The 14,232-nt window shown below is 37.5% G+C and overlaps 1 protein-coding gene and 1 long non-coding RNA gene across 4 annotated transcripts; both read left to right on the forward strand.

Moving 5' to 3' along the window:
• The first annotated feature begins 10,005 nt into the window (after positions 1 to 10,005).
• Positions 10,006 to 12,214, forward strand: LOC128232766 (prolyl 4-hydroxylase subunit alpha-2-like). Of its 2 annotated transcripts, none has more exons than XM_052946496.1 (2): positions 10,006 to 10,493; positions 10,625 to 12,214. In XM_052946496.1, exons 1-2 carry the CDS (start codon positions 10,088 to 10,090, stop codon positions 11,806 to 11,808), a joined length of 1,590 nt encoding a protein of 529 aa, XP_052802456.1. In that variant the 5' UTR covers positions 10,006 to 10,087; the 3' UTR covers positions 11,809 to 12,214. The 2 variants fall into 2 exon arrangements, with proteins under 2 accessions (XP_052802456.1, XP_052802457.1); XM_052946497.1 differs by having other exon boundaries at positions 10,006 to 10,338; positions 10,625 to 10,760.
• A 101-nt stretch (positions 12,215 to 12,315) lies between these two features.
• Positions 12,316 to 14,232, forward strand: LOC128229738 (uncharacterized). 2 transcript variants are annotated; one of them, XR_008260121.1, is made up of 3 exons: positions 12,316 to 12,580; positions 12,768 to 12,969; positions 13,131 to 14,232. It is a non-coding gene; the product is annotated as an uncharacterized LOC128229738 (long non-coding RNA). The 2 variants fall into 2 exon arrangements; XR_008260122.1 differs by having other exon boundaries at positions 12,316 to 12,576.

A 14,232-nucleotide genomic window follows, 5' to 3' on the forward strand; every position in this document is an offset into this window, starting at 1 on the left:
CGGCCAATAGCTTACAGGGATTTCCTTTCCCGGCCCGCCACACGGGCTCGTAACAAGGACATCCGGCACGGAGATATGAACATTGTAGAGGCTGACTTTGTTGAGACTGCGAGTTTTGTCGATGAGGTGATACGGGTTAAGTATGAGCTACGAGAATTACGGAAGTATGACTTTGAGAGAGGTGTATGTAATATTTTATGAGGTTAAGAAAAAATAGCTCCTTGCTTTATGGTTCCGTCAAACTTCTGCGAATAATCACATGACTGTGTTTGCCAATCTAATGCTTGGAAAGCACCTGCTAGTTAAAGGGACTAGACACCAGGTGTTCCCATAATCGGGAAATAGTGTTTCCTCAAAAAAGCCTAGAATTTTCAGTGCGAGGTAGTATAAAGCTTACGTGATTAAAAGAATAAACGCAACAATTATGTTTCTGTCTCAGATGAGTTTCCCCGTTTCAAATAGCGTATAATGGTTTGCAAGTTGAAAACGCGCGGAATGGTTTTTCCGAACACCTTGTAAATCATGTGATTGTTTCATTCACTAAACTGTCAATAAGAGTTTTCAGCAGAGTTATCATCTTTCAAAGGTTACATCGATACAATTTATGCTGATCTGTCTATGTTGTTTAGCAGCAGTTTCCCGCTTCCTTGTTATATCCGTTCTTCTGGGAGCCACAAATAGTGTATATTTAAGCATGTGACAGTAAGTTAATGAGTACATATAAATATACCGACACACTTTTTAAACTTACTGGATTTAACGGTAGACAACCCGAGTACATTTGGAATTGAAAACATGTCCAATGTGTTGTACACAACGATATCAATTGTATGTAAAGTTTTTGAAACCTTCTTTTTTCATGGAATTTTATCCTCTGGTGTCTAGTCCCTTTAACAAACATGTCTGTTGCAGCTGCTGGACAAAGCCATTATTTAAATCAGGAACTTATGAATACATATAGATTCACGACGTTACTGAACGCACGTCCGCAGAAATTTCCGATGAATAAATGTGCAAAGCGCGAAAGCGTAATAATAACAATGTGTAAGGCCCAATATGGGGACGAACTGCAAACTTTCTTCGCGTGGCTCGCTTGAATTAAGTTTATTAAGCAGCGGTCGGTTCGAGTCATTGGTATATTTTGGGCGTTTTGTTCTTGATTATCTGCCTGCACTTGATTGGCCAGACGACTTTTCAGCTCGGATAGCGTCCGTCGTTTTCCGTGACAGGTTGGTAAATCTCTAAGGGGAATGCATTTGAATAGACTCTCTTCAAAATACCATATTTGAACATTGGCGAATTATTGATATCGAAACCTTATGGGGCTTTGGATAGGAATCCTCCAATGTTTCTAAATATATGTATAATCAGATGAATGTGGAATTTCCCTTTCTTTTACTTCCTTCTTACCATCATTATGTTTTCCTTTAAATGACATCGATAAAAAACACGATCCTAAACCATGACTTATTTTATTGGATGACGTTATGCCAGACCATTATATGGACAACTGTCGATGGAAGAGTTAATGCTTTGACTGCTACATAGTTGCCATCGTAAAGGCTGTATGTGTGAGTGTGCATGCGTACGTTCGAGGGCTGGGATTTGCTTTTCGGATTTAAAAATTTATGTAAACACAAAGCACAGCAATGCAGGATACATACGCAGGAGACACATACAATATTGTCGAATGTTGAACAGATACCACTTTATATTATACAAATGTAACATGATAGTTAACGTTTACCTAGTTATCCAAGTAAGCATCAATTATCAAGCCACTTACTGAAACTCGAAGTGATGACAGTGGTTTAGTGGTATATGTGTACGCCTCTCACCCAAGAGGTTGTTGGTTCAATCCCCAAAAGGGAGTGAGTGATCTCGTGGTTTATGTGTCTGCTTCTCATCCAGAAGGTTGTGGGGTACTTTATCACGGCCTTTCAAAAAGGACACCAGTATATCAGTTCCTAACCCAGAAAACGGACACGAGAGAAATTTTATAAGCATTCGCCACAATCTAAATGACCGTAATTAGTTAAAACGAACTGGAACTACAAGGACCATATATACTGAAATGATGCTGGTACAAAACAAACAAGAATTTGAAGGGGCATTGGTTAAAAAATATACATTGGTTACAGCAAATGTATGGACAGTGACAACACTACTGATCGATGTAACAACGGGGGTTAAGTACGGTTTTACTCTTACTGTTATATTAACATTCGTATATAAACGTAGGAGATGGCTGTAATATTCTATTGATGAGTTTCAAATCATATAATCAAGTATAGTCACGAGACAATAAATAACAACACAAAGATTTTGAGGCTATATATGATAGTGAATATACAAAACTAGTTAACTGTAGAATGGAAGTGAACCACCTCGTGCCCAGATAGAGCAGGCTATGATATACAATAATGGTCATTATCTAATGATTAGTTGAAAACACAGATCGATGATATAACATATTGTATTATTTGAGTTTAACGATTACAATTGTATAAAGAATGGCTTATTAAAACATGGCCCTCAAGGTATAGCTTTCGAACATGAATTTGATATTTGGGCGTTTCTCGTTCTTAATGGTACACAATGATAATTTAATCAATGTCAGTGATTTGTCAAAACATGTTTTTAAACACTTAAATAATTTTTAAAAATGGTGTATTAATAGTCACACATAAAGCTTCATAACGCTGATTTCGTTTAAAACAAGTTATTTACATAATGTCGTTAGGCTATAAATATATGAATAGGATTCAAATGCTAGTTTCATCTGAGATATGACCAAACATTGTTCATTCTGAGCCAGATGTTGCGATGTTCTTGTGTCACTTATTTGGAATGAGCCATGGTATCAGAAATGTCCGGTTGTGCTACTCATCGTATCAGACATGGGTAATTCCGGTTGTGCTACTCAGGTTTCTATCACTGAGATAATGTGGCCTTAACGCGACCCCACTTCCTGAACCGTCAAACACAATTCCACTGTCACTTCCGGTCATCCGTCCGCAGACTGGAGGTAGGCTCGAAGTTGGCAACATTATCTGATGAATTTCTTTTACATAACGTTTCATATTGTGTACTTCATTCTTTGTAAATGTATGTGCAGATTTAATATGTTTCATTTCACTTTCAATGGTATCTAATCTGGAACCTGAGAACATTTTCGCCTGACTATCGCGCATTTCATGGATTTCCAAAGAATGCCTTTTTACAGTACAGTCCATCCTTTTTTATCATCTCGGTTTGTATTTCATTGTGGGTTTGGATCGTTCGAAGACTTTCCCTCATCTCATTATAGCCATTGCCGCAAGAATTGCCGAAGATTTCATGACAACTGTAAGTATCGTCCGGTTGCCAGCATGGATGCTCACTTTTTATTGCCGCAGAGGGAACGTCCACTGTTGGTAAATAAGCTTGACAATCTATAAGAAACAACGTGGTTAGGGCAATTAAAGCATCTAGAATAACAAGGTGAATTGCCAACGAAAACAATCATATAATGCACCAGTCAGTTGTAACCACGCCTCCCTACGCCAGGTCCAGGGGGATAGCGGGGAAATGAGTCGTGTTTTTACCTTCTTAGTGGCCCCGCAGTGCTAAGCGAAAGCGATGGTTATGTTTTCGCACCGAAAATGGGTCTTACCTAGGATGTCCCCGCAGAACGGGGTTTTTACCTGGGATTGTCTGGACCGAAAGTCAAAGTCCCAGTTATTTCCCGGACCTTGGAGCTGTGGTTACAATTGACTGAAGCATAACTTATCAATTTAACCAAAGGGACAAGCCCAGTTGCTGAATACTATCAAGGTCTTGATTTCTGCACCTGGATGATGTGATTATAGGAAAAGGATACTACAAACAAGACTTATACAGGACAACACGACGGCAATATTAAAACGCCAATCGTAATGATTCGCTCATGGTGAAGGTGTTAAAGAAGTTTTTCTGATGTCTGAACTCACTCTCAACAGCAGCATCCGTTTATTGACGCAAAAAGTATGATACATATAGCGACATAGTACCCTATAAGAACCTAAATACTACTTAAGACAACATACAAACGGCACATTCTTATACCAACATGTATTGGGATTACCTACGATTCAGCAAAAACACACGGGCCTAAAGAAGGCTTTTGGACACCCAACCTCACAACATTACGTCTGTGTAACTCACCATTAGAACAATCGCCTTTCATTTCTTCTTCTGGAACGTAGAACAATTCTGCAATATTTGTCATAAAGTTGTCCTTCAAAACGCCCGAAAACTCTTTTATCCAAACTGGAGATCTGCGCGGCACTACCTTGATGATTTCTCTGGTAGCTTCTATCGAGCCGAAGTTTTTGTCAATTCGCGGTCTCTTTCATCTTCTGGTATTATTCCTTTCGAATACAATGTATCTAGGCATTCGTTGATTGAGATATTGTTAAGCAAGGTTGGTGATAAGACTTTGAGCAATGCTCTGTGTTGGTGGTGATCATCTCAAATATATTCTGAAAAAAAGAGAGAAATACTTTCTTCTTATTTGAGGCCAACACTGTTTAAAAAAGACATACTAGTAAAGCGAAGGAATATGTGGATCACCTTGGTCGTAATTGAAATGTGACATCATTTATTGATTTTAAAGGGATGGATTATATATAGCCCACTTACCATGTTCGTTCAGAGCGTCAATAAATGATTGCCATTTTCCCGGCGCAGATGAATCTTCAATATATTTCAGAAGCGATTCCATCAACTCCTTGTTAGACTTTTGTTCTTGCAACTCTTCGATCTCCGAGTAACATGCATCATCTGAGTGATAAAATATTCAAAAGTTGATTATCATTGATATTAAATTTGAATTGATTGTTTTTGATAAATGCGATATTTAGAAAAAGTAGGAAATAATATTATCGACGATGTAAAACATCACCAGGAAATCATTATTCCCATCACCTTTGTCAAAAATGATTTTCAAAAAAGAGGAAATGAAAATTAAATCATGAAAGGTTTTGTTTTTAGTAACAAATGTGTGCATCTAATGGTCTTATATACAGTGTCATATAGCCTACCTATGACATGGTGAAGAGATACAAGGACATCTTTAACTTGCACCGTTTTCACAATCAGCTCTTTGTACACGTCTACCATAAACTTGATATCGCTTGGATCCTTCATTTTTCTGCGAATCTTATGTTGCAGACAGTGGACAGGGCATTTCCTTTTCACGTTACTATCCAACAGTGTAAGATAATCATCGCTGGGTTGTGACGAATTTCCCGAATCCGAAGTCTTTAAAGAGGAACTTGTTTAAATATATTTAATTTAATACTGTGTTCCCTGTGTTGTTGTTTGTTTTTGACGCGGATGTCCCATTTTGGAGTTTATATTATTTAAAATGTGTCTTTAAACTCCACATGCAAATATATTCGCGCTTATCAGCGTAAATAAAATCAGGGTCTTCAAGCAATTGAAGCAATACACCAAAACCTGTAGACTTTCAATCGGTGTTTCATCTTCGATGGACATTTGATCCTTTCGAAATGACCTTTGCTCGTCGTTAGAAAAGACAGGAACCTAAAAGAGTAATTCAGATAATATACCGCTGGCGGATATTATTTCATGTATAATAATGAATGGTTGTTTAAAGCTTTAATAATAGACTCATAAGGTGAAGAAACTTACGTTGATATAACCCTCGTCTTCATCTATGATTTCGCCGTCCACAGCATCCACGTGCAATTTTAATTGGTAATTATTAAGTAAGGAAATCCGACTAAAGATAGGGGTCATTCTCTTTACAAGTAATAAGTGAAATTCAGAATAAAAATAGTAAAATAATATTTGTCTCATACATTGATCGAATGTACACGTTTAGAACCATACGCCACAAATACTTGTCTTGCGAACAACTTGGAAACCTATGTGGAGCGGGGCTGCTGTTGAGGGATATACGCCTACATCAACTTCGGAAATACATATGGCGAAACTCTGCGGAGCCGAAATGCAGGGAACTGGTGCCTGCCGCGATGTTCTGGGGGCATTCGAAGTCTCTTCGAGCTCGGAAATGCATGGGATTGGCGTTGATAGCGAGGACGAGCCTGTTGTTGCAATTTTGTTACTACAGGGTGTCTGAATCGAAGAAATGAAGATACAGTCAAAGCAGACTCATAATTTAAAATATGTTTACAGCGATTACAATTGTATGCTCATTTTTGGATGCGACGTAAATCCATTGTCCACGTGTTGAATAGAAAGAAATCATGGATGTAGGTCTGTATGAATTGTTATTGTTTTTTCTCCCACCCCAGATAAGTAGATAAAAATAATTCGCAATGCTTGAAATCCTTATATTGTCCATGAGCAAATATAAAAGGTACCCGTTTGTAAAAAAGAGAACAGCTGTCTTACTATACTCTTTGGTTGACTGAGGTGGGAGAAAAAACATTCACCATTGCCGCTCGTGTAAACCTCGTTCGCTCGGGTTGGGATGATTCTCAGCCCATCTTGTTAAGCGATTATTAATAATTTTGGTGAACAGTTTTCCTATTACACATAATAAGGTTACTCCTCTAAAATTACCTACTTCGCTAACATTTCCTTTCTTATGTATAGGCACTATATGGCCTTCTCCCCATGATATGAATAATGATTGATTTTTAACGTTAATCTTAAAGGCAAAAGCGACCTTAATTAACCTGACTATGGAAACAAGGGCTGCGCCTTTTATCTCATGTCTGTTAAATAATCCTATGGTCATGTAATCAATTTTCTCGGGCACGTCTGTTTCTTTCTGTTACTTTGAAACCCGTTCATTAAATAATATTTATTATAAGATCATTTGCATATTTAACCAGCAACAACTCAGGAACATTTTTATCGATGCCTAAAGCTGTTATCCGTAAAACTAGTGAACTAAGCGACGGAAGTTGTCATTTATTGCGATAGAAGATAAAAAAGTAATTTTTTGATTGAATAAAACGTTAGTTAGCTGTGTCGTTTGTATACATAAAATGATGCTCTATAGGCTTACGTATCTAGCTGGCTTTTCATATTTATACTTTGCCTCTGTAGAATATCATGTGATATATTTTCCTCCGTTACAAGACTGGAAGACACTCTAGAGCTCGCTAGATCGACAATCATTGACGACATGCTGTTTGCAGCAATGAACCAGGAACATGATTTGCTTGAACAAGCAAGTGAAATCGTTTCCTGCTTGGAACAAGCCGCGAATTTAGTAACAATGGACACTGTACAAGAAACGTCTGCATGGGACTTATCAGATTTCGAAAGTTTCCTCCAAGCAATGCCCAAAGAAATTGACACAGTTGGCACATCTACTAAGTCCAATCTCAGTCACTTTAATTCCTGGTGATTTTATAACGATCAAACGTCTTTATTTGATACCAATTTCAGCATTTCAACTTACATACTAAAAGTATTATCTTTATTTGTTTAGGCATCCTTCGACTTCATGTGATGTATGGACTTTCTTTATCGGACAATCTGCACGGAGATATCAAAGGCCATATGAGCAGAGAACTTACATATGATGAGACCCTTTACCTTGTAAGACACATACGACACCGCAGCATCGCTACAAAGGCTATAAACGTTCACAATCTTACGTGGAACTGGATCACAGCAGTCATGCACGAGGAGTTTGATATACGAACAGAAAAGACAAGCATTTTTAAGGGGCTTTAGGATTTCTCAAAAGCCTACCTTGTAATTACACAGAACAATATTTGAAAATTATTAAGAGTTTGAGTAAAATGCATTCTAATCTTGATAAACTTCCTCATCATTCCTAAATATTGAAACAGTGGAAATGTCTTGCTAAGGTTTGTCCTATTCTTAGCATGCATGCAAAATGAGAGCTGTATGACCTACTCAAAAAATGCAGGAGGCTATGTAGAAGCGAATATACATATACAAATATCAACACTAAGAAACACACAAGACCTTCGCGAACGTGTGGTTGTTTTTTATTACACAACAATGACCCAATCCTACTGCTGGCACCTGTTAAAATGGTAATATTGCATAATAGTCGACCACAAATAGCATTTATTCATGACGCCATTAGTGACAAACAAATTAGAGGTCTCAAAAATTTCAGCAGGACACAAGTGCAACGTTCAAATGTTACAATTCGTGCAGGACTAGTACCTTCCGATAACAAGATAAGCCAGCAAATGAAAATTCAAGACAAACAAGTAGAACAACTACTGTCATCTTTCCAACGTCGTATGGCAGCATTGACCCAACTCAACAGATGAGGGCTTGAACCTTTGCATGTAGCCAACTACGGCGTAGTTGGACATTATGACGTGCATGTTGACTTCGTGTTCGCAGAGGCATACCCCGACAAGGATTTCGACCCAGACATGTTTGATCAACGTCTGGGTTCAGTTGTTACATATCTAAGTGCAGCCGTCATGTTTTACAATATGTTCAGAAACGGAACCTGTAATTTTCTATCTAGACATGCATCGTGTCCTGTCGTGTATGACAACAAGTGGATAGCTGTCCAATGTGCCAGGACTCACTTTATCACTTTACCAGATACCCTTGCACCCTTTGATAGACTCGAGTTAATATTGAATGCGTGATTTGCAAACATCCACTTATCCATGAGTGCAAAATAAAATGGAACAGTAAAGTATTCTATTATAAAATATCAATGATATAATAAATTTGTGTCCATACAAATACAATGGATGAACGTCTCATTTTTTAATATAAATAAGCAAAACCATATGCATGTACACTGATCAAGACTATTGTCAACATGAAAAAGCGTTTCTGCATAAATTTAAATTGTATTTACGTTCATCATTCCCCGTCGAACCGATAAACCGTAGTCCGCCCGTCTGTCGTTTCGCCCGTCCGTCCTTTTTTCTATCTGAAACGATATATTTATAGGGATTACTCAGATTTTGTTCAAACTAGGTCAGAATGTATCCATTGACCGCAAGTCTCGATCCCCTTAAATGTTGGTCATGTGAGGTCCAAAATTAGGTCACTCGGTCAAATATTTAAACAATCTTTGAAACACACTAAAGACACTATATTTGGTCCATTTAACCTCAAACTAACATAATGTTCTCCTGGATTGTTTCTTAGAACAACTTAAAACGGGAATACATGCGTTTAAAAATTAGGTCACTCGGTCCCATTTTTTTTGTCTGGAACTATATGATATAGATTGATTACATTATTTATAAATTTGTACAGTGGTACAGTTGATGAACTTTTATCGCATATTATGTTTGTCACATGGGGTCAAAAACAAGGTCATTAGGTCAAATCTTGGGAACATACCAGTGCCAACGATGCAAACGGTGATATTTTGAATAAGTATAAAACTAGATCACATGCGGTCAAAAACATGGTCACATTTTAAACATAACTTTACCATTAAAACGCTCTTTGAAAAAAACCTTGTAAAACACTCTAGTGTCTATATTTCGGGTCCAATCTTCATCATTCATCTTCATCGTAACATCATTTCGGAATAAAAACGTCGTCAAAATGTGTCTTAGCCCTGTGCGCGCTGACGTTTGTTTTTAAAAATGAGATGTGGCCAAAATTTCAAGATAGTGAACATAACAAAATATGTTTGTATAGAAGAGGGGTGAAGTAAATTTCCTAATTTTTCACATTTTTCTGCCATGGAGCCCAGACAAAACGGTTATTTTCTGTATGAACCTCCTGAAAGCATAGACAAAAGTATGCATATAGATTGGTCCTGTTAAGAAAAGTACACGGAAATTTAAAGTTAAAGATGTTTTAGATAATTTAGAAACAGCAGGAATATAACAGCAAAAGGCAGTGATTTAATTTTGTTGTTAGGTGCTGCCTTTTCAAATACAAAAAAGAAACATTGCTTGTGTAATCTCTAGAGACAAAAAAAGATCATGCGGTTGAAGTAACATCTGTTTCATTTCACATATCGATACAATAATAATCTATAATAATTTCATGATTGGCAACATACTGTAAAAATGCAGTAGTAGGAGTTGATTATATTATAAAAGAATAATATAACACCTTAAATAATAGCGTTTCAGTAGAGAATAAACGCAAAATGTTACAACTACTATTGTTATTCAGCTTTTTTATGCCACTTTTTGCTGAAATATTTTCGTCCATGGCAAAAATAAAGGATGTGTTGGAACTTGTTCAGGACTATGACGTTAAAGTGGAATTCTTCGACAACTACATAAGAGCTCAGGAGCAGTATCTTGAATATCTCAGCGAAATTCTGGAGGTCGCTGAAAACGTTGACCAGCTCTTATCAAAGGACCTGAGTCCGGAACATCCCGCTATTGCATTCAGGTACTTCAACGACTTGAACGTTATACACAGACTTAAGAATAAGGTAGATGTGTTCTTGGACGAGGAAAGAAATAATATGCAGTTCGATTCCGAAGAGCTGCGTGATTTTGTTGCCGAACTACCAACAGAAGAGGATCTGAACGGAACTGCTTTAGGTAGGGAACGTTTTTATTGATAATAATAAATTTAAATGACATTTACATCATAAGTACAAACATTTAATGTCTTAATTGCCATATATGTTGTCGGTGCTGGTATATTCCTTCATGATTCATTTCTGTTTTAGGGATCACAAGACTGAAGGCTTCCTATAAATTAAACGTTTCGGATATCGCAAACGGTGTTATCGCAAACCGACCATCCCGTCCTTTGACATTGCCAGAAATTTTAGATATGATACAGTACACATATATCAATTTTGAAGAAGTGAAAGGCGGAAACATTCTTAAATTTGGTCTAGATATATTATATTATTTAGACAGAACATGGACACAGTTAACAGAAAAAGAAGTGGCTGAAATTTTAACGTTACAATTAAAGATATTGTCCTTTGGAGGCTGTATCTGTACTCATGAATATAAGCACTTACTCTCAAGTTTGATTCTGCTTGACCCTAATGCATCTGTTCCTTCAAATACACACTGTATTTCTTTTACGCGTTCACCCGACTGTCAATATCATCGGGAAGAATTTGCATTAGATCGAATTTTGGAAACATTTTACAAGCTGTGTCGGAATGAACCGGTTAATCCAATCGCTGCTGTGGTGCCCTACCTTTCCAAACAAAGACATCTTGTCTGCAAATATGTCCACAATAACCATCCATATATTATTCTTCAACCTGTACAAATAGAGTATCTGAATGAAGATCGACCTACAGTGGCCATTTTGCATGATGTTGTGTCACGGAGGGAGCGCACGGATCTTCGATTACATGCACTAGACTTTTTGAAGAGATCAACAGTAACAACAATAAAAGGTCGGGTGCCGAGTCCAAACAAAATCAGCCAAACAATGATTGTCGAAAATGCAATTGTAAATAAATATTTTCCTAGTTTCCGTCAGCGCCTTCTAGGTGTGACAAAACTTGCTTCACGAAGCTTTGAGAGCTTAAAAGTCAGCAACTACGGTCTTGGTGGCGGCTATACCATTCATCTTGACTTGCTTTTTCCGGCAGTAAAACACAACTTTACAGACACAACGAATAACCGCTTGACCACGATGGTTACATATCTTACTGACGTCGAGAACGGTGGAGCCACCGTGTTTCCTGATTTAGGATTACGTGTTCGTCCACAGAAGGGCAGTGCTCTGATGTTCTTTAACCTGTTTCGTAACGGCACATCGAATAACTTTACTAAGCATGCGTCCTGTCCTGTTCTGTACGGGGAAAAATGGATTGCCAACCAATGGGTTCTACGGAATGGTCAGGAGTTCGCGTACAAGTGTGATCTCTCGAACGAGTGGTAGCTGTTTTAGAGATGATGAACTTACTGTATTGGTGTGTCTGCGTATGTGAATGTATGTTTATTGTCCGGCGCAAGTTGAGAATGTTCTTGTCTCGAAGTATCAATAATCTTACATCAGATTAAACTGCGAGGTGAAAAGAGACACACTTTTTGTATAGCATTTGATTGCGTCTTGTTATTTGGACACTCTTTAAATCACGTCCATTTTACCGAAAGGCGGTTTCAGAAGACACTTAGGTTTACATGAACTTAAGGAATTCACGACTAAGAATTAAAACTTTTTTTAACATTTTAAACATAACTTTACCATTAAACCAAGATTGATATAGCGTAGATAGTATATCAATAAATGACGAATCTCAGAACATCTATACGATGAATCATGTTTTAATCAATAAAATGCAATAAAATCAGGTGTATTTGCATAATATAGAAGCAAATATTACTCCCCTCATCGAAATGCACCCATTTACATTCTTAGACAGACTAGAATCAACAGTTAAATGGTTCCGTTTCCGTTACTTATTAGCAATTATTTGGAAATTAATATGAATCATTGGAAATGCTATGAGTTAATAAGTACAAGTTTTGTGTAAAGTCTTATTCCGCGAATATCATTCATAATGTCATGCTCGTGCAATATCTAGCCCGCAATTAAACCTATTTATTCCTGAAATCAATTGCCGATGGTTGCAATACCTTCAATCGGAACAGGTGTGCTGGATGAAGTAGTTACATCACTAACGAAATAAGTTCACATGACTTTCGTGTAAGTAAGTACCTTTCTTTTATTGTCAAATAGTTAATATAAAAATGTATAAAGGCTATATGCCAAATATGAATGTAACATAATCATTGCTGTCAGTTTGTGAAAAGAAACAGTTATCTTTAAAAAAAAATGGGAGCATATTACATGTACTCTCTTTAGTATATATAATTAGTTGTGTTCCTTGAAATAAGTTTCAGGGGATACCAGCAGGATAACCGCATCATCAACGGCTTCCACACCATATCCGTCCAAAAACGCTGAAGCTCCCACGGCAGACTCCACTCTGACGAAGTTGCAGGTCATCATGGACGCTCTCCTCATAACGCCCACCGTGCTTCTCATGTTGTCGTTCGGCTGCTCCATGCACGTGAAACACATAAAGGATTACTTCAGGTAATAAAATGGAATGCAAACGGCTTGATCAGCGTTTTACAATCCTATTGTATGTAGAGCCCGTGTTTCATGAGTGTTACTTTTAACGTTGAATTATTATCTCCTAATTATTCTCATGTGTGACTTGAGTGAAATAGATCCCGAAATATTGAAATCTTCAGCAGGCCCATCGGTGTGGTCCTAGAAGTTCTTCTGCACTTGATCGTGCTGCCATACTTGTTTTACGCCCTAGACCAGGTGATGATGTGGGATCGCTACGACGAGATGAGTCTTACCGTCCTTGCCACCTGCCCCGCCGGTGGCGTCTCTAATCTCTATGTCTTCTATGCCGATGGTGATCTGGCACTCGGGTGAATCGATAAGTAAAACTGTGCGATCCTTCCTCCACCAACACTGCCTGTTTTAACCAAATGTTTATCTCGTTTTACTTTTAATGGACAACCAACGTTCTGTTATCATAGATATGATGTCTATACAAGTATGTACGTCCGTCTTTAGACTGAAAATACTTATGGTTTGTCGATTTTGTCCATTAGTCCGTGATACGAAGTGTTCAGGGACATGTTGTTGTGAAGGGCATATGCGAACCCTAAAATGTGAATTCAATTCGTCGCCTACTTATTGAGTTATGTCGTGTGACGTCATTTTAACTGACTGTGTATTACTCTTTTAATTTAGCCGCGTGCACTAAACGCTATTTTCGCGGCTCCACGTATTCTGCATGATTGGTGAAACTTTCACAAAACCGTCAGGAAAGTATTGATATGAATATCAAAACTTCATTTCCACAAGCTATATTATACTCTGTCCTTTTTTGGAAAGTACTCAAAACGTTTATGTTTAGTCTGCACTGGAGATCTGCACATTATAAAACAAGTTTTATTCGCCGCCTTTACATCGAGTACTTTTATGGTCTTTTGATGGCTTTATGACTGTGACATATATACCTTTAGACTTTCCAGATCTGCATACAAGTCACCTTTATATTTGCGCTTTTCGACTTCGAAGTTCATGAATGGAACAAAACACCATAATGGGTACTGGATGGAAAAGGATGTTAATTCACCTATATTATTATGATTTAAATTGTAATTATTCTATAGTATACTAGTAATTAGCTTTAAAACGGAATGTAAAACAATTAGGATGGTGGGACGAGGAAAAAGCTGCAACAGGTTTTGCCCGCATATTGCGTTGGCTTAGAAAATTGTGTGACTTACATTAAACTATTATGGAAGGACTTGCCACTCTGTCTGTCTATGA

Source organism: Mya arenaria, chromosome 4, assembly GCF_026914265.1.
Source record: "Mya arenaria isolate MELC-2E11 chromosome 4, ASM2691426v1".
Lineage (NCBI taxonomy): Eukaryota > Metazoa > Mollusca > Bivalvia > Myida > Myidae > Mya > Mya arenaria.